The sequence below is a fragment of the Lepisma saccharinum genome, chromosome 9, assembly GCF_977018435.1.
Source record: "Lepisma saccharinum chromosome 9, izLepSacc3.1, whole genome shotgun sequence".
NCBI classification, from domain to species: Eukaryota; Metazoa; Arthropoda; class Insecta; order Zygentoma; family Lepismatidae; genus Lepisma; species Lepisma saccharinum.
In genome coordinates, this window is record NC_139237.1 from 34,637,316 (window position 1) to 34,663,607 (window position 26,292).

Below are 26,292 nucleotides of genomic sequence, written 5' to 3' on the forward strand. Positions count from 1 at the left end.
AAAGTTATATTAAATATTAACATTTATAAGAAATACTTGGTATATATTATGAAACAAAGAATTGTATGCATATTTTTAGTCTGACAAAAAGGTTGCCTAATGTCGGATAGGGTATTTCCTAATTTCGGATAGGGTTACTAATGACTATTTGGAAAGGGTGCACAATTTCGGATAGTCGAAATTAGGAAACCCAGTCGCATATTCAATATGGCAATTCTGTGTGTTCCCCCTCTGAAATAATGTGACTGAAACTACGTAATAATGTTTGCTGAATCTCTCAAGATTATATAAAATTTAGACAGAAGTGAGTAAATACTAATCTTCTAGTTGTAGGCCTTAAGTTTGGATGGTGAAATATTACATCAAAACTCTGGAAAAGTCAGAAATATCAGCCACTCTCTAAAGAAACATTTCTCAAGGTCACGCACAAGAATGAAACTGGGGGGGACGAAGTAGCATGTTAGTTGGCACTATCTGCACTTCGGCGCTGCCGTTCTAAGGTGGAAATTTCTTGGTACCCGAAATTAGGAACCTATCCGAAATATGGGCACTTGACCCTATTATGTGTACTCATCTTAGTGGTAATTTGTGAGTGTTTTAGGGCCACTTGTCAAAAATATAACTGTGTGCCAGAGGAAACAATGGTTGATACATTGAATACTGAAACCTGTGATATTTTATTTTTATCATGACCAATATTACCTTATTGATTTTTTAATATTATGTTGAACATATATTAATTATGCAGTGTACTGGGATTCCCTATCAAACAGTTATCCAAAGTATAGTGTCTTTCTCATCACAACATATTACTTTCCCTAAAGCTTTCTCTACTTTCTGAGCAGGTAAGAGTGGTAACACAGTTGTTACTTTCTGTTAGGATTGTCCTTCTCCTCTCCAAGAACACCTATTCCTCTGCCCTCATAGGAACCGGTGTCCATTCACAATGCAGAACAGTTCACTCGTTCATTTCGTCTTGTTTGACATTGGTAATTACCTATTATGCATTGCCAAAGATTCTTTAAGGTGGGATTTTTCACATTATGAGTATTTATTGTTCTTCCTTTTTTAGCTTTTGTAAGACACAATAAGGCAGGCACAGCTTGGCGCATCGTGGATCATCAGTGGGTGTGCAGTATTTCCAACCTTCTTAACCGAAAAATGCCCCAGAAACCATTTACGGATAGCCCCAGAAACCATTCATGGTAAGGTTAGGTTAGGTTAGGCAAAAGTTAAAATTTGGGGTCTTAACTAAAAAATGACCCACAAACCATTCACTCAAGGTTAGGTTAGGCAAACAGTTAAAATTTGGGGTCGTATTGGTTTTTCATCATCTTGCAACACAACGGCGTGGTTGGAAACATGGGGGGTTACGTCATCAAACGTACGCAACAGAAGCAAGTAAAAGCAACGGCAATTGTGCGTCGGAGATACATTTCTCTTCAAAAATATATGAATTCCCGGTCCAATAGATTCAACGATGAAAGAAAATACCTGCACAGACTTTGAAAATAAAACAGAAACTAATTTCCGTAAATAGTTTGTTCTGTAAAATTGAAGAAAAGCGTTTTCCCCATATCAAACAGTTACCTGAGGGCTTTTATGTTGCCACTTCTTGCCCAAGGAATAGGCCTAATTGGTTGTTTGACCACAAGTTCAAAGATGGCAACAGAGGGTCATTGCCATATCGATGATCTCCACACCGGATCCTAGGCCAACCCGGCTATAAATCATGATTCATTCATTCGTCCACCCAATTTCCAAAATCCAACACATTTGTTGGGCAAGTCTAATATTGCATATTTGTCATATTGGACCATGCATCTATCAGTAAAAAAAATGAAAGAAAATCCATGAATATGAAGCAAATCTAATTGTGATTCACATGTATTGGGATTTATCTTTTTAAAAACTATTCTCCTCTCACCATCCCCATGGACAGCCATTGCTCATTTTTTTGGTAACATTATAGTATAAGGGAAACGGATTTCTTCAAATTTACAGGAGAAAGTACTTACGGAAATCATTTTCTGTAGCGTTGTGGAAGTTCGTGAATGTCATTTTGATCCATTTTAATGTGAAAACATGTCGTTTTATGCGAAAATCTCTGTCCGACACTCTGTTTCTGCTGCCGCCATGTTCCGTGTGTTAAGATGATGCAACCCCATAGTCAGTGTTTCAGCCTCGCCGTGTTTTCACTAGAACATGACTTTTCGAGTTTTTTTTTTTTTTTTACTATGTTTGCCTAACCTAACTTAACCTAACCTTACGGAAAATGGTTTTTGGGGCTAACATCAATGGTTTGTGGGGCTAACGTCAATGGTTTGTGAAGCTAACATCAATGGTTTGCGACGTATTAGCATAACTTTAAATCCGGGCACGAAAGTAGGTATTTTCCGTTGAACGAGGTTGCAACACTGCATAAATCGACAAAAATAACAAGTAACAGTAAGTACTCGGAAATGTAAGAAATAAACATTTTCTTAGTTAGAAATTAATTATTTCACCTTAGGAAATGTTCCGCATTCCAAAATAGGGTAACAGTAGTATAAGCCGGAGACACATTAAACTAGTTTGTTTTCAAATAAAAATCATTGCTACTTACCTCATATGCATAGCGGAAGATTTTTCAAGCTGGAAATCACTTTTTTTCCATGAAAAAAGCGTTATTTTTTAACATTATAATCATTTATTGATCGTTGCTAATTCGGCGGGCAAATTTTGACTCACGTTGTCTATCATCAGCTGATATGCAGTATCGTCAGCAGATGTGCAGTGTTTCAAAACTTATGAACCGATAAATGCCGCACAAACTATTCACAAAAGGTTTTTAAGCAAAAATTGAGGCTAGACTCTACTTTACGTCCTTATATGCATGGTGATTGCTTCTTTGTGTTCGCGGTGCGGCACCCGGCATCTTTTCGGGTAAGTACCATTTTCTTTTTACACTTTCTGTTCACGATAGCCCCACTATCCATTTACGGGGTCGAGGTATGCCTACGAGGTTAGGTTAGGCCTGTTAGGTTAGGTTCCATTAGCACTCATTTCACCCCTAAATATGTGCTTCATCATCTAAAAAATTCCTCAGTACGTTCAATTGCGCATATCCGGAAAACATAGGTTTTTCTCGATTTACTCCTTCAGGAAATTTTTGCTTGCTTTGAGATTTACGTTGTTGAATTCCTTATAAAATAAGCTTTCCAACGATATATGACACGTATTCCTTATGAAAAGGACGTAAACTAGAGTATTACCTTACATTGGAAAAAAAAACTGCTCACACGTCATCTTGTCAAACTTCCGCGTGGTTGCTACACTGTGAGGGGGTTACATAACCGAACGCACGGAACATTTGATTCACGTAGTCGACGGTAATGGCGGCACGAGCTATCGTACAACATAGATGCATGATTGACGAAAAACACCTTATTTACAGGCAAAATATGTTGCACGATTCTAAAGAACAATTTCCCCGGCTTCAGAAAGTCCTCAAGAACGCAATTCCGTAAGTACTTTCTCGTCTTTTCTCCTGTAAATTTTAAGAAATCCGTCTCCGACTTATACTACTGTTACCCAAAATAGTACGTTAGCAATGTAAAAAAGTGAGAAATATATGATTTATAGGTGTTTCCCTTATACTATAATAGTACCATTTTTTTTTAAAATAAGCCAATAATTTCACATTGTTGCACAAGATTAGGTAAGGCACTAAAATAATCCTTTTACGAAACTTACAATGTAATCTTTCCCTCAATATGTATTCGGTATGACTCGAGATGACCGGACCCCTCTCCGATTTTCTTCATATTTGACATAGTCACTAACTGAGGCCTCCTAATCACGAACCTGGAGTTACAATTTGTCGGAAACGTCTAGAAATTGTGAACCATCGATCCTAGCCTCACAAACTATTGGTGCTAGCCCCACGAACCATTGGCGCGTGGTTAGGTTAGGCAAACATAGTTAAAATTTGGTGTCGTGGTAGTATCAGGAATATATATATTTGCTTGTGAAACAAAAAAGTTGGTGAAAATCGACGGTTTCCATTCCGAAAACTAACCGCCTTATTTTAGCTTATTTTGCAATTTCTGGCTAGAGTCTAGTTTACGTCCTTCTTGCCCGTTTATCCAGTGATAATTCAGTGCATTGTTCAAAACCGTGCTAGCAGACAGCCGGCGCTCCGGCATCTCTTAGGGTAAGTAAGTTTTTCTTTTTACACTTTCTGTCACTAACCATTCACGGGAACGAGGTATGCCTACGAGGTTAGGTTAGGCCTGTTAGGTTAGGTTCCATTAGCACTCATTTCACCCCTAAATATGTGCTTCATCATCGAAGAATGTCCTCAGTACGATCAGTCACGCATATCCGGACAACATCGGTTTTTCTCAATTTTCTCCTCCAGGAAATTTTTCCTCGCCTTGGAAATTAGTTTGTTGAATTCCTTATAAAATAACCTTTCCAACGATATATGACATGTGTTCCTTATGAAAAGGACGTAAACTAGACTCTTACCCAATTTCTAGACGATATCGCATATTTACCGTTTCCGACAAATTTTAACTTCAGATACGTGATTAGGAGGCCTCAATTAGCGAGTATGCCAAATATGAAGAAATCGGAGAGGGGTCCGGTCATCTCAAGTCGTTCCATGTACTCATTCCACTATGGCCAAAGCAAAATATACTTTTCTACTAATGTTGAGGAACAGGGTCATCCTAGTGTTTAGACCAGGTGCTTCCCATATGGTGCAGTACTTAACTTGTGTTAACATGTTAGTCAAGTATTTCTACACTTATAGTACACAATTATACAAACCTGATAAGTCTCCTCTTCTGGCCCATACATTTTTTAACCCCAACAAAGTGACAAAATGAGCACCACGTATAATTAAACAATATATTTCACTGCTGGAGTATGCACAATCAAGTCCACAGATTACTGCGATCGGGTCGTTACTCGTTACACAAATCGTAGGTATATCGCAAACATTACATGATCAAAATGCAAGACAACAATGGGCCACGGATTAATCTCGCTTTTTCATTCTAACGAAAAACATATTGTAGTAAACATTGTCATCAATGGCATCCTATTAACATGTTTGAAACTATCATGACCAAAATATTAGAATTGTTGAAAATGTGATGCATTTGTGTACAATTCGTTGTAATCCATAGTGCAATTACCGTCAAAAACGTCCCCGACTGGGACAACCAGTCAAGAAAACGAAAAATTAGAAAACCATGAGGTTCGAGCCTGGAAATATGTCTGAATTTCTTGACACTGAAAATTTCCAATTCTCAAGTCTAACCGGCCAAACAATAAACTTCACGAAGCCCAAACTTTTCGACTCCAGTTGTGGGAGTGCCTCCGGCGTGGACCAGTGAACAGAAGAAGAAGAAAGAAGCTCGTGTTACATTTTTGTTATTTGTAATTTAAGTAGTTGTTGAAGAAACACTTGCTGAGTGAATTTGTGGAATTTCGAGAAAACTTAGTTTGGAATGTACGGACGGTCTGCGTTTGAAAAATGAGACCAAAATTATCACTACAATATGAACAAATTGGGGAAGATTACCAAGCATTATGTAGACTATGCTTGGAGAAGACGAACTTGAAAATCGATGTCTATCAAGAAGAAGGATTAAAAAGAGACATTAAGAAGAAAATATTAAATTGTTTATCGCTTATTGTAAGTAATATTGGAATTAATTTATTCTTTCAAAAAACTACACGGATTCCACACGCACGCACACAACAAAGCTAAAAATACGTGCGGTACAAGTTCCGATTATTTATTTCCCAACTAACCGTGATATACACACACTTTTATTGTGGATCGATATCGATGTCTTTGTGCACATACTTAACTGGCATGCTTTGCTCTTGGGGGTGGTGATTAACCCTATATCCTCGAAAATTTGAGATTTTGGTAACAGTATGGGATCGGGTACCCTATTCTACACCCTCGAATTTTCAATTTTTTTTCTTTCTTTCTGAAGATTATTTGATCCTAATTGTGAATAATAAAAAAAAAATGGAGCGCGGAATTAAGTATTTACGACTGTACAGCCGTTTAAAGTTGAGATTTTGTCGTTCGAAATTGTTGAGTCCAAATTTCCCACCGATTCCGGGCTCCGCCCCTGGGGTAATTGGCTTACCGCCCCCTATCGCTACCGCGGCCCGCCTTTATCTATAGAATCCCTTTTTAAAGGCATGTTCGAAATTGGCTGGAGTCACCTGCCCCCAACACTATTTCTCACTGTTTTCCGCATTGACACATGAAGAAACAAAAATTTAAGGCTAAAAGTAAAGCTAAGAAGGTAACTTACCTCTTTTCCCGAAGGACAGGCATTGCAGGTCGAAGTTGTAAGTGAAAGTCAGAAAGTGAAGTCAGTCGTATGTAATAAGTCGTGTTTGTTGTCCTTTTGCACAGAATACTACCCTACCCCTTCGATCCACCACAAATATTGCTTCATATTCTCGAAGAATGTTCTTGATGTCATGGAACGATCAAACCTACACTTTGGTTAACGCCACCAAGCCAACTCAGAATCACCTCTGCCATACCGTAATCTCATGAACACATACCTACGATACCTTCTGGAACACCGTGCACATTTCCTCGGAGCAGCCAGCAGACCATCTCCCTGTAAGTCAAATAAAATGTCCCGTACGTCTCGTCAAACAAAGTCCTCTATGTCCTTCATCCATTGAACGTCTGTCAATCTCATCTTTAGTCCTTCTGTTTTAATTTGATGTCACTCAAATCAATCCGAATGTCTGAAGTCGCACAAAACAATTGCAATGTTCAAATGTCCAATCCGCCAATAAATTACATAAATAATATATTGAAATTGCAATTTATCCCATTGCACTAGTCAAAGATAAGAAGAAAAAGAAAATGTTCAGACGTGAGCCTGTGACATGAATCCAAGATTCACCATGATGAAATCGCTGCAAAACCGTTTTGACATTACATAAGGAATGGAAATATAGAAAAACGTAAGTTTCCTAGCACGTAGATCTAAAAAAATTACTTTCCGCACTATTAAGAAACATCGTTTCTTATTAAGAACTAATTTTTGTAACGAAAACATTCGAAGAGTGCGGAAAATCGAGGGTGTAGAAAAGGGTAGCAGAGCCCCTGAAACCCCTAACCATACAACATAACATTACTAACAGCATTAAATCTAGTATTCCTAACTAACTAAAACCGATCACATCTAAAAGAAAATCATTGTCAAGAAATATATAAATTTACCATAAAAAAATTTTCTGCCTGTAGTTGCAGATACTAAAAGTATATTCATGAACATATCAGTGTCTGTATAACCAGCATTCATCCAATTTGTCATATCCTGAAGCACTTGCACTAGTTATTTAAGTCAAAAAAGTCATTCACAAACAGAAATCCAAGGAACATGTGAAACGGTAACAGTATTAAAGCCAATAATCCTAACGTATAAAAGATTTAACATTACTATCAGCAAAGGCATTATGGTGTGGTAATTATACCATCTAAATATAAAACCATCCATGACTTTGCTATAACACATCTCTGCAAGCTAAAAAGTACAGAAAACATTCTCCGTCACCTAGCTCTTTGCTAATATGGCCTTTCGTTTGCTGTTGTCTTGGATACAGAATGATACTGTTTCTATGTACTGTTATGTGGACTGCAATTGGATTTTAGTTTTATAAATGCTTATGTTGTTAGGTTAGGCATGTCAAGTGTGGGACTCTTAGCATTAAAATAACGTCTGCACATGCATTTTTGCAACTTATAAGCAGCAAAGCCATTTTTTTTAATATTTATTATTATTGTTGATATGAAGCATGTATATTCCTTAGAACATCTTATGGGTAAGTAACCTGATTTTGCTCATTATTTAAATACAGCATTTTAATATATTTATTTATTTTTAATTTATTTGTGGTATTTGTATATATAATTAGACAGTGGTATTGGTGCATCAACACTGAGGCTATTTGCACCTATGTAACAGTATGGTGAGGCATCCCTATAAGAATGGGGACAATATTTGCATTTGTTGCCTTCACACTATTTTCACCAATTATGTGAAATATGTGTTTCATTTTTTTTTAATATTTTTTTTTATAATATGCACCAACTTACAGGATAATCTTTAGCATACATTTTAAATATGTATTCATACAATTGCATATATTTTGGGAACATAGGAAAAAATATAATATAGCACATACAGTACATAATATTCATATTTTTGTAAAAGAAATGAGTTACACTACTGCATTGCAAATGTTTTCACAAAAGTTTCGAAAAGTTTCAGTCAGCACTTGAAAATTGTGATCACTCCACGTGAACTTTATTGAACACATATGTGGTTTACCTTCACACCCTTCAAAAAAGGGTGTGAAGGTAAACCTTCTTCACTTTATTCGCTGCTGTTTTTTGGCCTTCTTTTTCAGAGACCAATTTATAGCAGTACTTGCAATATTTGCGCACTTTGTGAACTGGCCCTTCCTTCGTTTATATTGTGTGATGGGATCGTTTTTTCAGAGGTGTTCCTTCACCAGGTGAACCTGTTGTAGTTCCTTCCTCTTTTGTCAGCCAAAGGACCACTTTCTCTCTGAAAGACACAATGTTTATGGAGTCACCCGTAACTTCTTTGTACAAAATAAAAGCATTTACCATTGCGGTGTTCAGGAGAAGTTCCATAGCTACTTTGCGATACCATTTCACAGTTTTTCGCAGTGGGGGATAAGTACGCAGCCATCTGATCAGAGAGATCAACTGGTGATTTACCTTTATTATAATCACACACCATTTCAGGCTTTTGTGTTGTGCCACCCCTTGTTTGAATTTCCATCATGTTATGAGAATGTTTTGTAGAGAGCATAAGCACGTTCCTCTTATCTTTCCACTTCAATATGGTGATTCCCTGCTCATTTGTAGTGGTTATCACCTCACCTTTCTTTTTTTCAACAATATCCTTGGGACCTCTATTTTGCACGCAGTGTTCCTACGAGATGTGTATCTACATCCAAAAGTTTATTTGCCAAATCTACACTTATGTACCAATTGTCTGTATAGACAGTACGGCCTGAATTTAGTAGTTTGTCACACAGTGACAATTACAATATCAGCTGGTTTAGTTGTTGTTCCGTCAATTTTTTTCCCACAATAGTTTTCACATTGTAAGTGTAACCATTGCCAGTACATACTTTGAATAATTTAATACCGTACTTGTGTCTCTTCTGTTTCAGGTATTGACGGATAATTACTTTTCCATGGAAGGGTTTCATCAACACTGACAAACTCACCGGTACTTCCTGAAACTTATCATTGAGAAGATCAACCAAACATTGAACTTTGTGTAATCTATCTCTAGGGGCACATTTTTCATTATCAGAAAAATGTAGCATTCGCAGAATTAGCTCAAATCTATTTCTTCCCATAACCAATGCTGCGAAAGTGTTCTTGTATAAACAATTTTGACTCCAGTAGTCAGACAACTGCGGCATTTGTACTATAGCCATCCAAACTACTAATCAAAAAAACTTCATCTCATTAGCAGTCACTGGAACCCATTCATGTAGTCTAGAAGATGGTGGGACATCACTTTCGCCTCTCATTAGACACTGTGTTGCATGCAAATTTGTTCCTTCTGCAATACTACTGAAAACAGTGTCATCAACTATCATTGAGTAAAAATCTTCTGGCTTTCCTAGGGCAAGCATCCCTGCGGTGTTATAGTCAATTCCACATGAAATCACGAACTGTCTGATGTTTGGTGGATTTCCATTTGGACCCTGGCTAGAAGAAACATCTTGTGGCTGAATATCAGATTCATCAGAAGTAGTAAGATCATCTTCTGTATTGTTTGGAGAGAATATTGGATCATCTTCCGAGTCCTCAAACTCTTCTTCTGACATATTAAGATATTGGCAAATCTCCCTTTCATCCAAGCGTCTGGACGCCATTGTAGCTATCAGTCAAGTGGCAAAGTAAAGTCGACAGCAAAACATTCCAAACAAACACACTGAACTGAAAATGAAAATAAATCTTTCCTTATTTGTTGTCGGAAAGAGAAACATTCCCATAAAGAAAAGATGAAAGTGGCCGATTATTGAAAATTCTTTTATGTTTATAGTGCATTGTGTTGGGCAGTATTGTTTAGAATAGTTCTAACTAAGCAGGTCAAATATAAAGCTCAAAGTAAAGAATGCATTTTCACGAAATTGATTGTTGCTTTTCAATCGCCGGTGGAGCACTGAATGAATGTTTTCCTGTTGGCACCGTGTTGGTCCCATGGGACCGACACACTATAATTTCGATTTAATGATATAATAAAAACACACTATAATTTCGATTTAATGATATAATAAAAACCTAACTCGAAATTTGATAACTTGAAGTTATTTTACAACAGAAACACTACCTAATGGCATTAACGGTGCTGTCAGTGAATATTGAAAATTTCATCCGGCAGTTAACATGTTAAGGACTTTCTGTGTGAATGCAAGCAGTTTCAGAATAGTTCCTGTGGGCCAGTGGTTCCCAAAGTGTGCCCTGTGGTTGGCTTACTGGGGCAAAAGTTTCCAATATTTTCACTGAAATTCAGTCAATGATATGATTGTTCTAAATGTGTACTTATTTATTCTGTTTACATATAAAATGTTTCTGAATTTAAAATACAGGGATGGGCTGATATGAAATTTTTGTTGATACCAATAAAGTACCGATATAAAATATACCGATAACCGATATTCTACCGATCTGATGTAAAATTTCAAACGGTCCTTGAAGAACCTGAATGGATCATTGACCTCCTTGATAAATGTTTGTTTCCAGGTGATTGCAGTGCAAAGGAAGTTGCATATTTAGACATTTAGTTTTCTGAAAAGTAGGGCATGGAGATTATCCATAAAAATTATAACAAAATGGCAGAATTTTGCACTAAATTATAAGATATTTATAGATATATTGAATCTGAAAATAATTGGTAATTTTTTCGATACAGGGTCGTTCCATATCTATTTATATCAATTTTAAAATAATTGGTTGCATGACCATTTTAGAAAAATTTCATTTTTAGTACATACATTTGTACATGTTTCTAGATATCAGAACCAATGTTCGAAAAAAAATTTTGTGTTTAGTTCTTCTGAGGCAACCATTTTTTCAACATGGCACATGGCGTTTTATGCTCATGTAGCAGTTTATGGAAACCTTAATATCTCAAAAACCATTAGAGCTTGAGATCTGAAACAAAATTCATTTTTTAGCTAATAAAGCATACTTTCTGTGATATTCAAGTATGTTTGCTTAAAATTGCATCCTAAGTGAAAATTTGGGTAACAATAGTTAAAAACTTTGATTTTTATGCCGGATTTTTTTAATGAAGGAGTTTAGTGTAAGGATTGAATTTTTATTAACGTGTAGACCTACCTGCAGGGTGTCTGTAAATAAAATATCAATGCTTAGAAATGTACCCCTTTTTTACAGCATGGGTTCAAACATGGCCGTTAATGGAATTTTGACTGTTTTTGGGGTTAAATATCTCAGATGGGTCCTCTTTAAGAATTCTGAAATTTGGCACAAAGGAAGCCTTTGTCTTGTCCAAATTTTCACCAAGCCCTTGATCTCCAACCATGTCTTCTCTTGTTGCAGCAGCTCCTGCTTAATTGTCCTTCTCCATGTACATCTGGGGCATCCTCTCCTCCTTTCTCCCTGGAGATTCCAATCCATTGTTATTTGTTATATGATTGGTTTCTAATTTGTGATATCCCAAAGTTTCTCATTTGTAATTTTATCAGGCCACTTTATATTCATGATCCTCATTAAGCACCTATTCACAAATGTTTGTACAGGGTGGCACATATTGTATCTACCAATATAAGTTGGCAACCCTGTCGAAATGCAGGTGCGGATGTGCAGAAGTTTCCCATGCTTAGGCAGATGCAAGTCTGGCAGTTAGTCTGCCATGGAACGCTGACCGTTTCATATGCGAATCGTGGCAGTATTGGTGTTCATCCGAATGGGTTTCATTCAGGAGAAGCAGCAGGCACTGCGACGACGGTCCAATGAGGGGTCGCCATCAACCCGTGCCAGAGCGTCACAGCATGATACAGGTCAGACGACAGAATGCCAATGTCAGCGTGCAGAAACAAACAAAAGTCTCCAGGTCGGAGGAGGAGTATTATCTGGCGTCCTGGTGCTTCTCAGTGTAGTGCCTGCTGCGTTTCCTAAATGGAACCCCTTTGGATGAATACCTCCACTGCCACGATTCATGTCTGAACTGGCCAACGTTCCCTGGCAGACTAATTGCCAGACTTGCATCTGTCTAACCATGGGAAACATCCACACCTGCATTTTGACAGGGTTGCCAACTTATATTGGTAGATACAATATGCGCCACCCTATATATAGTTGGTGTCCTATTTTATTTGTTTGCTTCCAAGTAGAGTGTTGCATCGAGGTTTTTTTGCTCGATCGTCTATAGTTCGCACGGATGACACTAGATGGCTTACGGAATCAACTGTTTCTTTGCTCAAGAACACTTGAACAGGCAAACGATAGGTATATGCTCAAGGCCCAGTAGTTCACATACAACAGTAATTTGTCTGTAGTAGTGGTCCTTCAAATATGCTTCGTGAAATTGAAACTCAAGTGAACATAGTCATCATCTCCATGTTAAATTGTAATTTAGTCTATCTTACCAATACATAGCAAAGATTCCAAGCTTTCAGGAGCTAATGTCACTCTCATCTTCAGGGTAGAAGTGCTGTTCTGAGCATTAACCCAGTGTATATACGTTTGTGGAGGGGGATCCCGGTGAAGAGACGGACCAATCGGGTGGCATGTGCTACGTGCATGTTTCTGGTTAACTAACGCTAATCAGTTCAAGCCCAATGTTGCGATTAAGATTGTATTTTTTTTCATGAATGGCTATTGCTTCCTTGATAATGCGGTCCCAGTAGTTTGAAGTTTTGGCTATGATTTCTGTGTTGCTGAAATCTGGTCTATGTCCTACGTTGATTGAATGTTCTGTTAGTCCTGACTTTTCAGGATGGAAATACTTGATGGAGCTTTGATGTTCTTTACAGTGCCGTTCTATTATCCTACCCATTTGTTCAATGTATGCTGTCCCACAGTTGCAGATGATACGGTAGACTCCCGGTGTTTTGAGTCGTAACTTGTCCTTGGGGTTGCGTAGTAGGCTTCTGATCTTTGGAGGTGGTTTGTGAATGGTTTTTATGTTATGTTTCTTTAGAATTTGGCTGATAACTCTGGAGAGATTTCCGGTGTAAGGAAGGATGGCTATCTTCTGGTCAGCTTTGCCTATGTCCCCTGGTGTGTTCGGATTCCCTGATGTGTCTGGATTCCCCGGCATGTCTGGTCGATAGCCCGAGAGAATCTGTTCATGGTATTTGATATTTTATATATTCGAGCGAATCATGCTTGAGCATGGGAGATTCGATCGAGTTTGAGCGAGTACTCTATTTCCAAGTTTCACAGCCATAGAGTAAAACTGACTTAAAATTTGTTTGAAATATCCTAGCTTTGTTCTTAATCCAATTTGTTTACTTTTCCATATTGGATACAGTTGAATAAAAGCTATATTGGCTTTGCTTGTTCTGTTTTTGACATCTTCTTCTGCTCCTCTATTTTTGGTTACAGTCACATTTATCCTTCCACGTTGTGATTCCAACTTTCTTTGATCTTTATTCACACATTTATTGATCGAAGCCTCCACGTTGGTCGCCAAATTTATCTGGAATGTTCCTTTTGATGGAAGCCACAGAACATATACTCTTTAAAATTAAACAAGACTTAGCACAATGTAATGCACCATCTATTTGTATCATAGAGAAATATATATATACATACTTCTTTGCCATATGGTTGCTGGATTGAAATATTTCAAGTCATAGATGAACAATCCAACACATGTAGAATATAAAATACACACAGCCCAGTAATTTGAAGCAAAATAATAATGCCAAATCATGTGGAAGCTATTCTACTTTAGATCAGGGATACCCAAACTTTTTCATATGTAGGGGCATGAAACTGTGTAAGTACTTTGTTGTGGGCCACATTGAATTTTACTTTGCATTAAAGATAATGCTTATAATTATATATAAAGAGGTTTTGCAAGTACTAAGGCAGGCCTCAAATAAAAGCACTTATGGTGTGCCCTGAGAGCCATACTTTGGGCATCCCTCCTTTTTCTGTAAAATAAAGTAAAGAGTGTGATGATGTTCATACTACAAGTATGACCAATCAGTAATTCTATATCCACCTCATAATAAAGGCATCCTAATTCGATCTCTGGTTCAAGTTTTTGATGTGATTTAACTTGTTTCAAATTTCTAAACAATATTAATAAGCCATTGGCATAACTGCATTGCCTACATGTCAGTATTGATGTAATTGAAATTTTCTTCTAAACCAGTCCTTGAAGTGAGGTACGATTCATGGCGATATCTATCAATCTAGCAAAATTGTGGCAAAGCGTCCCATCAGCTGTCTCACTGTTACATTACACCATGTGAATATCCCCATATTAGTCCGCATCCCCCATATAACAATTTCCACTTCAATTGCTGTTTTGAACCAAAGAATCCGTAAAATGCAGGCTCGGCCAGGACTTGAACGTGGGTGTCTGGCATACCATGCCATTGCTCTCCCACTGAGCTACTGAGCCTGATTTTTCGCTCTCGCTGTTTTACCTGCATGGAATCGTCTCTTCTAGTGCTACCGCAACGGGATCTGTTGCCTTTGAAACACTGTAGAAATAGACGTTGGCTAGTTCCTCCCAGCGTAGAGATGTCAATTCCTTAAATTAGGCACACACAGGAGATGTACTACGTAGATTTTTCAGCGAAGATTTTTCACACACTGGTGTCTCAGGTCAAGCCTGCATTTTTCGCTGAAAAATCTATGTACTACATCTCCTGTGTGTGCCTAATGTAAGGCAAAGAAACGTGTTATATTTGAATTACCTTGGAGCCAGAGTTTAAAAATCAGCAAATATTCATACATTTTGACCTCTTCTGAGGATTATCATCAGGGAGAAGGATTTACATGTTGGAAGAATTGCTGGGGGATTTTGCACCATCTGCTGGATATTTTGTTGATTATATCGAGATGTGTCCTTGCGATCGCAGAGCATGCAATGGAAGAACTAAAATTTTAATTTGTTGTATGCTGTGTTTAACAGTATTGTCCTAGCATCTGAAGTAAGAATTGTTTTAAAATTGAAATTCGTTTAAACCATTTTTTTAACAACCATGGTTTAAATCATGTTGCACTCAAGGATGCAAAAATGTTGTACATATTTGATACACTGGTGTCTCATAAGCATGGAGTCCGATGTTTGATTCCCAGTGTGGCCGGCCACCTATGGCTAGTAAAGGTCCAGTTTTTTAATAATTTATCTGTGCTTAAAGAACACATTTTGTGGTGCAAAGGCAAAGTACTTTTACTGAATTCTGCTTCAAGAATATTTTTTGTCTTATTTTGTGTATAGTGTATGTATATCTTCTCTTGTTAGCACTGATAGCATTAACATTAATATTCTATGTACAGATTGCTCAAGATGACAACCTACCAAAGTTTGTGTGCATTGGATGCGTGGACAAATTGGAGAACTTCCAGACATTCAGAGACATGTGCCATGAGTCAAAGAATCTTCTCACTACCTACATCTCAAAAATGGAAAAGTGCAATTGGAACAACCAGGGCTACAAGGTGAGTACTGTTATTCTGTCATTTAAGAAGTATGGAGTAGGGCATTAACCTTTAGCAGACGGCTAAGGGTTAATGACCTACGTCTCTCATGAGTGTACCATCTCAGGGTGGGACTTTTCAAATGTGCATCTTTCAAACTTGCCATGATGTACCAAAAAATCATACCTCGAGAATTAATTGCCCCAGCGAGATGAAATCAGTTTTTTGGGGGATTGATTTTTATCAAGGTGAAATTTATACATTGTACCTCACAATAATGAAAGTTAAACAGAGAAGAAGAAAAACAGATTTTACAAGAAAAAGTTGACCACCACAATAGACGAATGTGAATGAAAAAGGTATGTAACAGTGATACATTCGTGCAACCGTGCAAAGTTGCATTGAAAATAGGCTGATATTTCTTGCGGAAATAAATAACAACAATGTGTAAGAGCAGCAGTGTTGCCAGATTATGGGGAAAGTTCCGGAAAATTGCTTTTAGCATCAGCCCTGTTGATCCATAGAATCTCTGTCTCCATGGTGAATTTGAAGTTCTGGTGCTGGTTGTTAAGGTGATCCAGGAACATATGTAGCGCTGCTTCAACATGCGGCCAAGATACAAAGGTATCGTCTATTTATCTGTACACTGCAGAAGGTTTCTGTGGAGCTGAATGGAGTGCCTCGTGTTCCAAGTTATCCATGAAGAAATTGGCTATTGCTGGTGAGAGCGGGGATCCCATTCCTGTTCGTAGTACCTGTAGCTGAAGTAGGTTGAAATCAGGGTATGTTTGTAGAGGTTAATGATGTCTGGTGCGAAATGTTGCTCCAACAGTGTTAAGTAATCTTGAATTGGCATTTTGGCGAAGAGTGATACTATATCATAGCTGACATTTTGGTGAAAAGCGATACTACGTCAAAGCTGACTAGAAGGTCTCGGGGAGATGTTCTGATGGGTCTTGACGAAGTCCGATGAGTTTTTGACATGGCGTTGGCACCAGGGAGTCGTAACGTACCCAATTTGCGTTACACGTTACGTTCCATTTTGTAGGAGGAAGAGTATGGTTCAGCTGCTGGTACCCATGTAACGTAACGAAATGCAATATGTTACAGACTGACGTTACAGAGAACGTAACAAAATGTATTATGGTAGATATTAACGTTATAAAGGAACGGAACGAAATGAGCACATTGGAACATAACGTAATATGCAATATGGTATATACTACCGTTACAAGGATACAAGGAACGTAGTAACGAAATGCATTGTGGTATATACTAGCGTTACAAAAAAACGTAACGAAATGCAACATGGTAGTAAATAACGGTACATAGGAACGTAATGAATGCAATCCTCCGTAACGGAACGAAGTGAAAGGCAATATGGTTAATTAACGTTACATAGGAATGTAACAAAATGTAAACCACTGTAGCGGAACGGAACAAAATGCAGTTGGGTACATACCATCTGCATAAGGAACGTAAATAAATTCAGTATGGTAGATGTTAACGTTACAAGGAAAGAACAATTCACAAATGTTTGCTAGTAACGTTATAGGTGCGTGACAAATATAATCTATTAAACATCAAGGAAGAAAAAGGAATAGCCCAAATCTCTTGCCATTCATTGGAACATTGCGAAAAATAACTCAGTATATTGTGTGGGATTAATGTTTCGTTAAAAATATGGTTGTTTGTAAATTAATGAATTTCCACCAGGGTTGTTAAAGGATCAGGAATTTTAAATCAATTCAATTCAGGTTCAGCAGGGAATATTAGCAAGCATAAATGGATCTGGACCGTAAAGAGCCTTTTTATGTTTAAGGTATTTAAATAAGTTCCAGGAACCTTTTTTCTGGATCAATTGAAATACGGCACAGGGTCCTTCGTTCCGGATCAATTTAAAGACGGTCTAAGTTCCATATTTGAAATGAAACAATACGCAACTTGGACCGAATTTACACTGTGATAGAACAGGTTCCGGTATTGTTGCGGAACCCAATAGAACCCATTAGTTGATGGGTTCGTGGACGTTTAAAAACCCTGATTTGAAAATTACACTTTTGGCTCGAAATTGAATAAACCTTCCATGTAGTGTAGAAATGAGTAGCCATAGGCGTGCGCACGAAGTCCAAAGGGGGGGTTAATGCCCCGCCCTAATCATGGACGTCTGCAGATATTTTCGACGGAGGGAGAAGCGAGGTATTTTTCCATGGGGCATATTACCCCGATAATAGTGTTGCCCCCTCAAGAAACACCACTTGAATTCGAAATTATCGCATTCCTGCATACCCATTATAATAATTAATGTAAATTACTATGACTGGAATCAAATTATACGTGTGAAATATATACTTTTAGCTGACATTCGTTTTCTAAAGGAGAGAGGTGGCCATCCTCACCCCCCTTTCAGATTTCCATGCCCCTATATTATTATACTTTAATCCAGAAAGTTAGGGGAGAGGAATTTTATCGCCGGTTATTAAACTATATTATGCTCTTGAAGAAAATGAAGTATTTTTAAGCCAATGAAAGTTCACAAAACAACTACGGCTAAAGAAGGTGCAGTGGCGCAACCACAGGGGGGGGGGGAGATTGGGCCTCAACCTTGGACGGAAATCAATTCTAAGGGGTAAGGTTGCAAACATTGAACTATGGAAAGAAAGGTTGCAGAATCTAAGAGTTGCAGGACAAAACGATACTAAAGACGGATTTAGTTTTCACGTCTTTCGTGCATTATTTCTTCCAGACGGTCAAGAGCATCTGCAAGGAGGCACAGAAGGGCAATTGCCCCCTTTCGATTTATATCTTTATACAAATGTAAATAAAGTTATATAAAATTGTCTAGCTCGTTTCGCTCGCAATATCTGCTTTTCTTACAGTCTTGTCAATTTCAAACCCTTAGCTATAGTGGAACCATGAGCAAAACAACCTGCGCAGACCCACGACTCCTGTACACCATACTCCCTCTTGTAGGGGAGGGGGAGAGTGGACCATGCTTCCTTATGGCCCGAGGTGGAGGGAAGAAGGGAAAGCTGCGCGGGGACTTTTCGTCCCAAGGTTTTTTTCCTTGTGGTCGATGTATAGGGGACGGCGGCAGTCAGCCCTGGACGCCGAACGATGTAAATAGAAAAAAAAATGTAAAAGAGAATGTCATGGGCCTCCATGATTTTTTTGCGCCATATTAAATCAATATTGTTTTCAGTTTGCAAAAATTTGGATCTAAAAGTTTTCTTGATCGCTTCGCTAGCAATTTATTTTCTGTAATGCATTGTAAATTACCAGAGGGAGAAGTAACAAGAAGTAAGTACGTCAGACTATTACAAACAGTTGAGTCTTAAATGTATGAACAATTGTTTGGGGGAGAAGAAGCGCACACATTTCAGAGGCATATTTTTTGTTGTTTGTTGTGGGGCGAATGAATTCATTATGTAATGTATTAATATAGGCTATATAAATTGTGTACGTATAATAATAGTGCCATTATTACTACTATTATTAATAGTTTATCCAAGTACTCCCCCCGCAGACAAGAATTTGTGGTTACTCCTCTGAGGGGGTGCATCATTTTCTATGTAATTGAAAACTATCGCGCTTCGTTCTCTGGCAAATTTCTTAAAAATAAAAGTAAGGACATTTTGAACAGGACACTTAATAACATAATGGCGATGTCTTCCATTCCTAACTCCCAGGTGTGGGCAGACGTTGTAACATGCACTTTTAGTGACCATTGATTTCTACCATAAATTGCTACTACTAGATAGTGAACATAGAAGTGCATGTTTGGACACACGCCAGAGATTGTGCTTATGGCAATGGTCATCGTTAGTGCTCGAAAGTTGATGTGTGTGTGTGTTCAGTAGACTTTCAGCTATGCAATTGCGGGCGCTCACTTATGTGTGTGTAACAAATTTACTTTGTTTTTATATAGTCTTGTGCAACGTACGCATACTGTACTTTAGCGAGGACAAGAATTTACATGACCCCAACTCAGCCATGCAAAAATTAAACTTTGATAGTTATTGGAGCCCATTTTAATATTACAATTGTGGGTTCAGTATTTTTGAGGTATCGATAAGACATGTGGAACGACTGATTCTAACAAAATGAGTCAAGTTCAAAAGATATGTGGATGCTATTTGTCATCTCCATTTACATTCCATGCTGTTACACGGGATGATTTGGTAGTAGAGTGATTGACTATTCGGTTTCCATTCTTCAAAAACTCATTGTCCAGAACATTAGAAAGTAACATGCTGATTTGGATACACACACAGGCAGACACGTGCGTCCATCAAGGTAATTAATGTACATTAATTTGCATTTGCGTGCGTCTTTTGATAATTTATCAGATGCCATGCAATAATTACTTAGACAAGATAATGACAATGATGTTGCCATTTTTTGATATTTTATTAAGAGAATTTTATAACAAGAGAACTAAACTTAACCTTAGGAAGTAGCGTGTTTGAAAAACAAGAATTGATTTTAGGTTACATATTAGGAGGCTAACAGTAACGTCTGTTATTGAGTGGTGTTCCTGAGTAATGTGCTCTAAATGTTACATTTTGAGGTACATTCTAAAATGGCTGTCAAATTTATCATAAAAAATCTAAAAATTTACACTAATCTCTCACAAAGAAACAGATATCATGGGAATTAATACAATAAAAAAAAATTAGGATTTGTTCACCAACCAAGGAATAACAATATTTGCCATATATTCAACTCCCTACAACATCGAAGCTCAATTTTTTTTAAAAAAATGTAAATATACATATATTTAAAGTATGCATTCGTACTGTATAAGCATAAGAATAGAACGGAGGTTCTGAAAAGTATATATTGAAACAGTTTTTAAAATTTTGTTGAATATCTTTATTATTCTCTTAATCATTCCAAGGTAAATTCTAAAACAAGGAAAAAAAGACCTTATTACTTAAAAAACTAGAGAAATTTTGTATCTTTCAAAACAAAGCAAATACACTGTCATTTCCTTCAGGTGTCAATTTAAAACTAAACAGAATTCCACAAATTTGACATGAATAAAAATATATTTCATACTCTTGTATAACATCAGTATATCTGTGCAATTTTGTGAACAGGTAAGACAGCTACTCAAAACTAAATTTATTAATTACTAGGAAACATTAAACAAGTACGAGCAAAATTGTTCTTTTAATTAAATTACTTCTTATGGAACCTCTGAAAAGATTTTCTTTGGTTACAGCTACTTATGTATAATGAACTATAAGATCACAAAAAAAATCAAGTAATTATATACATTATTAATCTAAACAGTAATATTCCCCACATTTTCAACATGTTGTACAAGATCTTTCTGTGGTGTATCATTGGATTCCACAAAGTTTGCTACAATGTTTGTAGTCAATTCTGTGCTGCTATTTCTGAGATTGCTTTTTAATGAAGATTTAGTTAGATTTTTTTTCATGAAAATATAATTATTTCTAATAACAAGTATGTCATCAATAATTTCGGTTGCCATATTACACCTGAGTGGGTTTAGTATGAATTTCAGAGATGAAAAGAGTCTCTCGACACTAACTTGTGTTGCAGGAGTAGAGAGAACAATACAAGCCAAAATGTACAATTCGGGACAACTTGATTTTCTAATTTCCCAGAAATTTAGAACATTTTCAGTCCTTTTCAGTCTTCGAGTTGAAACAAAGTAAGTGTCCAATAATGACGCAATATTAAACTTTGGTGCAGATATGGTATTCCGCCGCAATAAATCTTGTTTCTTTAAGTAGTTTGTGACATGGTCACTGTCATCATCTTCAGTGCTGGAATCTTCTTGTTTCTTTACCTCTCCACACACTGATAAGGATTTCATGTGTTCAAGTCTTAACCACAACTTCTGGAGATACACCTTCGCCACATGGATGTTTTCTTCACTTAAAACAGAAAAGTACCTGGGATCCATGTAAATAGAAGCAAGAAATCCTGGATACTCAAATAATGATGGAAGTCTCTCTTCGTTATTGACATATAATGCTTGTTTTTCTCGTTTGTCCATGCCCTCTACTATGTGGCGTGCAAGGTCTGTGTTGATTGTTGATGTTTTAAGGCGACACTCCAGCCATATCCCGTAGAAGTCGCCAAGTAGAATCTGTTCTTCTTGCAGCCTCTTTGTGGCTACTTTGGCTGGTTCCAGTGACGTCAAAATAGCCTCAATGTATATCCAGTCTTCTTGCTTTATTTTAACTTGCTCTTGATAGTAATCCCCTATGAACTTTTTAAGTGTAAAAAGTGACTGGAGCATATCATTTGTGCTGTTCCATCTTGTCGGGACATCAAGGGATGGTACCGGCAGTGATTCTGCATTCAATTGACGCCGTGCTGTAGGCGATCGTAAGACACGGCATGCTGCTTGACATGTCACAATAATATCCTTAACTTCAGGAATGGAATTGAGAGCATCATTTACGACTAAATGAAGAGTATGCGACGCGCAACGAACGGATTGGAGACGATAATCTTTACTCGTCAATTCCATTTCAATATCTTCATCTTCGTAAGTGTCTTGAGAAATATTAGACATCTGTGTTTCTTGATCTTCCCCAATAAGTTTCCCGGCTTTAATCATGTTTGCTCCAGTGTCTGTAGTTAAACTATATATATTCTCCACGGGCACATTATACTTATCCAGAATGTTCAACAATTCGTAACGCAAATTGCTACCTGTTTGAGACACAAATAACTCTTGAACTGACAAAGTACGCAATTGGAGAGCCCCATTTACAACAAACTGAACGTTGACACCAAAGAATGATCGTCCATTTTTCGAAGTAGAATCAACTTTTAGATGTATCAATTTTCCCTCCATTTCGCCGCGTATTGTTTCTCTGATCTGCTGGGCCTGACTGAATAGCATGTTCCGTACACCTTCCTTGTTCACGATAAACCTGCAGAGAATAAAATTTGCTTTCATCCTTAATTGATAAGTTGTTTCTTGATTTTTGAAATTTTCAAGACATTTGTTTCAAACCCAAAATAGAATTAAAATTCTTAAAAATATTTTTCAAATAGTATGAATTAATTATATTATCAAGCTTTCATCAACTAGGCAAATGCTACAAATATGAGAAAGCAGAACACTTTTTTGGTGAAAGTGAAAAAGATTGTTATTTAAAACCATAATAGGTTAACCTCTATCAGTGTGTCTAGAAACTAACGCAGCTTGCATGCAATAAACAGTGTTATTTGATGCAATCAACGCTCTTTAGTAAAGTTTGAACTAATGAGGAAGTTATAACACCACCCTCCCTGGTCACAGCACTGGGCTTTGGCAATAGGTCTTTTTGCTTCATTCAGATATACCTAAGGCTGTGAAAAGGATATATGTGACACCTATATTTTTTTTATTTTCTAAAATATATTAACAATAGTATATAGGGGATATCTAAATAAGTTGTACTGCATGCTCAGTTCCATCCAGCACTGGAAAGCTACAGAATGTTAGCATAACCTGTCTCTAGGCATATGGAGTACAGTGAGTTTGTTTTGTCTCTGCGCAGAGTTAGCACGTGATATGGGACAGATGCCGGCACTTTCGTCCCGTAACGTCTAGCATGCAGACAATTATACAGTATTTATATTACATATTCCGACCTAACCTGTGTTATAAGAGTTTAAAACGAACGCACTGTATATGTAACAACTTTGTAAAATTGAGGAAAATTTGACATAATATTTGAAAACTTTATATTAATTAGTTTTGTTTGAGTGTACAAAAGTGTGTTAAATATCATTTGATGAAAAAATGTGTCTCATACATATCAGTCTTCAGAAAATTACTTTTCCAGACAGTTATACTTAGTTTACTTATTCAAAGAGTAACTGTTGCAGTTGAAATTACTCATGATTATGTCAGTGAGTAACTAGTTTTACAGTTATTTGAAAAACTAACTTAACGTAATTGCATTCCTTCTAAACATTGTAAGGATATACAGAACTCTCTACCTTCATTACATGAGGCTGGATCAATAAAATCAATGTATTTGAAGTAACCTGAAATGAATTTCTAAGGAATTCTAACTAAAGAAGGTAGCTGTAACCGTAGCAGAGTTTCATTTTTGCAATAGATGTAACTTTATGACGTTACTTTTACTATTCTTTAAGACAAATTTTTAACTTTAAAATTTGTAGCGTTGGGGGAAAAAGTTAAATTTCGCAACACTGTTTCAACTATGGGCTCCCGCGTAGCCAAATTATTAGTGATTTAACATTTGGCGCTAGCGGTCCAGGGTTAAATTCCTGGTGGGAGCCCTCCAAAATTTCAGTCCTGCCCAGCTACGCGAGGACAGTAGTTGAGCTAGTTAAGGAGTGGGTTCTGTCTTGAAAGCCAGAAATAGCTGCGATGGACTATGCGCGGACCAAGCGTCATCCTTTGAAAAATCAGCTTAGAGTTGTTGGCATTTGAATAATTAGTCTTGTTTGTATACGTCAAATTGATTTAAGGGCCTTTCTCTTAGAGGGGTAGTTTAGCTTCCAACTATTTCTTTTCTGGACGCTTTTGTTTCCTTTTTTTTTTCGGAATCTCCTACTAAGGCAAGAAAGCTGGGCTTCGTTCCATTTTGAATTTAGGACATCCACGCTTTGTTGCAATTCGTCATTTCTAGTTGCTCATTAAAACTTCAGTGTTTGGTTTAATCTTGATTGTTGTCATAATATTACAATGCGATGACATACCACAGACATAAAATCCAAAATAAAATTTCTTAAATATTTATTTTCTTGTAATTAATGATCATTGGGTGTGTTCAATTTTTCGCAATAAAATATCCAACAGAAAGTAACTGCAAAAGTAAGTTATTCTTAAATTGAGTAGCTGCACCGAACCTACTTTTTGAACCAAGCAACTGACTCTTGTAACTTTCCGAACACTGATTAAGACTGTCCGTTACTAACAATGAAAATAATTTCATTCGTATACAATGTGAACATACTAAGGAATACATGTAAAGGACAATCTGACGACATTGATGAAAATACGCACCTGTCAGAAGCTGGCATCGCTTCCAAAAGAGGATTCACTATATCTTGAAATGCTTGGTCATTCATCAGTGAAAAAGGACGTCCGTGCTCCGAGATGAGTCGGATGCAAGACTGCCTGAGGATGTCTGCGGTCATCTTTACATTTAGGAGAATATTGGCTTTCGGATTACTAGAGATAGCATTTCTCATTTTCTTCTTCTGCAGAAATGACAGCTTATCTTGATGCCTCCGCTTGATATGTTTCTCTAGGTTACCACTATGATCTCCCTATAAAGAAAATAGTTTTATTCATACTGAAAGAATTAATATCAAAGTAAAATCTATGTGCGAGTTTGTGTATTCGTACAATATACCCATATACGTAAATATATGGAGACCACTAACTGTCATTATATAACAATATGCTTAATGTATGGAGATTAGTCACAAATTGGAATCCCAGCACTTTTTACGCCTGATTAAAATACTATAGAATACCCTACACATAGTGGATGGTAGTGAGCTCGCCCTGTTGAATAGGATGGGATTTCTGAGTGGAATGTTCAATGCAGCATATTGATCAAGATACAACAACTGAATTACGGCGAAGTAGGTTAGAAACCCTGCGTGCTCAAGAGCAGCTTCGATAAGGCACCTGAATTGTCTAGAGCTGAACAAGGAAATGGGCGATCTTTATTTCCCAAGGCCATTCCGCAAAACTAATGCCACAAGAAGTTTCCTGTGTGGATTTGTGAGCATGAAATTGTAGGTTGATGATAGTACTACAAGACGTCAAGTGGATTTTTTCCGTTTCGTTATTTTATATCGCTTTGCTACCTATAGAGTTTGAATAACTAATTAATCATTTGATGAGCAGACAAACACAAAGTAGCCGATCCCGTGGCAAATTAATTAGCGTAATACAATGCGAAGTCTAAAGTCTGATTAGAACCTGGACTAGAAGATATTGTCTTTATACCACTTCCATCATCTATCGCATCCTTTATCATCGCGATTAACAGTGGTAGACGCGAAATAAAAATAGAACCTTTGCAAGGACGTCCGAAAGAGGGGCAAGGGGTGGACGACCCCCCTGGAAAATGAAAGTCAACCAAAAATTATATATATATATATATATATATATATATATATATATATATATATATCACATATAATGTCATTTCAGCTACAATAATATATGTTAATTATTGCATGAACATAACTTCAAATTAAAGTAATGTTTTTTTTTAAAAGACAACACTTATGGTGTAGGACATGCACCTTGTTTCCCCCCCTGGAAAAAACTACCTTGCTTGCCCTTCCCTGAAAAAAAATGCGGGCGTCCATGAACCATTGGTATCTACTTCGGAGTATAAAGCGTTGTTTCTTCAATGTATAGCGCGGAAGTAGACCGCAACAGCCTCTTATTTGACAGGAAATAGCAACACGAGAATAGGGATTCCTCGTATTTTAGATTTTCTCAAACTAATTTCAAGTATGTGGTGGAAATTCCTTCTATATAGTATGCAAATCGAGGTTTGCAGTTTGAATGGGCGTATTCCTTTTCTCGGTTTTTC

At 37.2% G+C, this 26,292-nt stretch overlaps 2 protein-coding genes across 4 annotated transcripts in view; one reads left to right on the forward strand and one right to left on the reverse strand.

Moving 5' to 3' along the window:
* The window catches only part of eIF3l (eukaryotic translation initiation factor 3 subunit l), a 59,194-nt gene extending 54,237 nt beyond the window's left edge, over window positions 1–4,957 (reverse strand). For both annotated transcript variants that reach the window (XM_083127988.1, XM_083127987.1), the window contains exon 1: window positions 4,816–4,957. In XM_083127988.1, the coding sequence (XP_082984114.1) occupies window positions 4,816–4,845 (30 nt within the window). In that variant the 5' untranslated portion in view covers window positions 4,846–4,957. The remainder of the gene's footprint in view (window positions 1–4,815) is intronic.
* Window positions 4,958–5,330: 373 nt separating this feature from the next.
* LOC145992609 (uncharacterized) overlaps window positions 5,331–26,292 on the forward strand; it is a 63,436-nt gene continuing 42,474 nt past the window's right edge. Inside the window, exons 1-2 of one of the 2 annotated variants that reach the window (XM_083128965.1) lie at window positions 5,331–5,689; window positions 15,581–15,742. In XM_083128965.1, the coding sequence (XP_082985091.1) occupies window positions 5,528–5,689; window positions 15,581–15,742 (324 nt within the window). In that variant the 5' untranslated portion in view covers window positions 5,331–5,527. The remainder of the gene's footprint in view (window positions 5,690–15,580; window positions 15,743–26,292) is intronic. The other variant, XM_083128966.1, reaches the window with a different exon arrangement.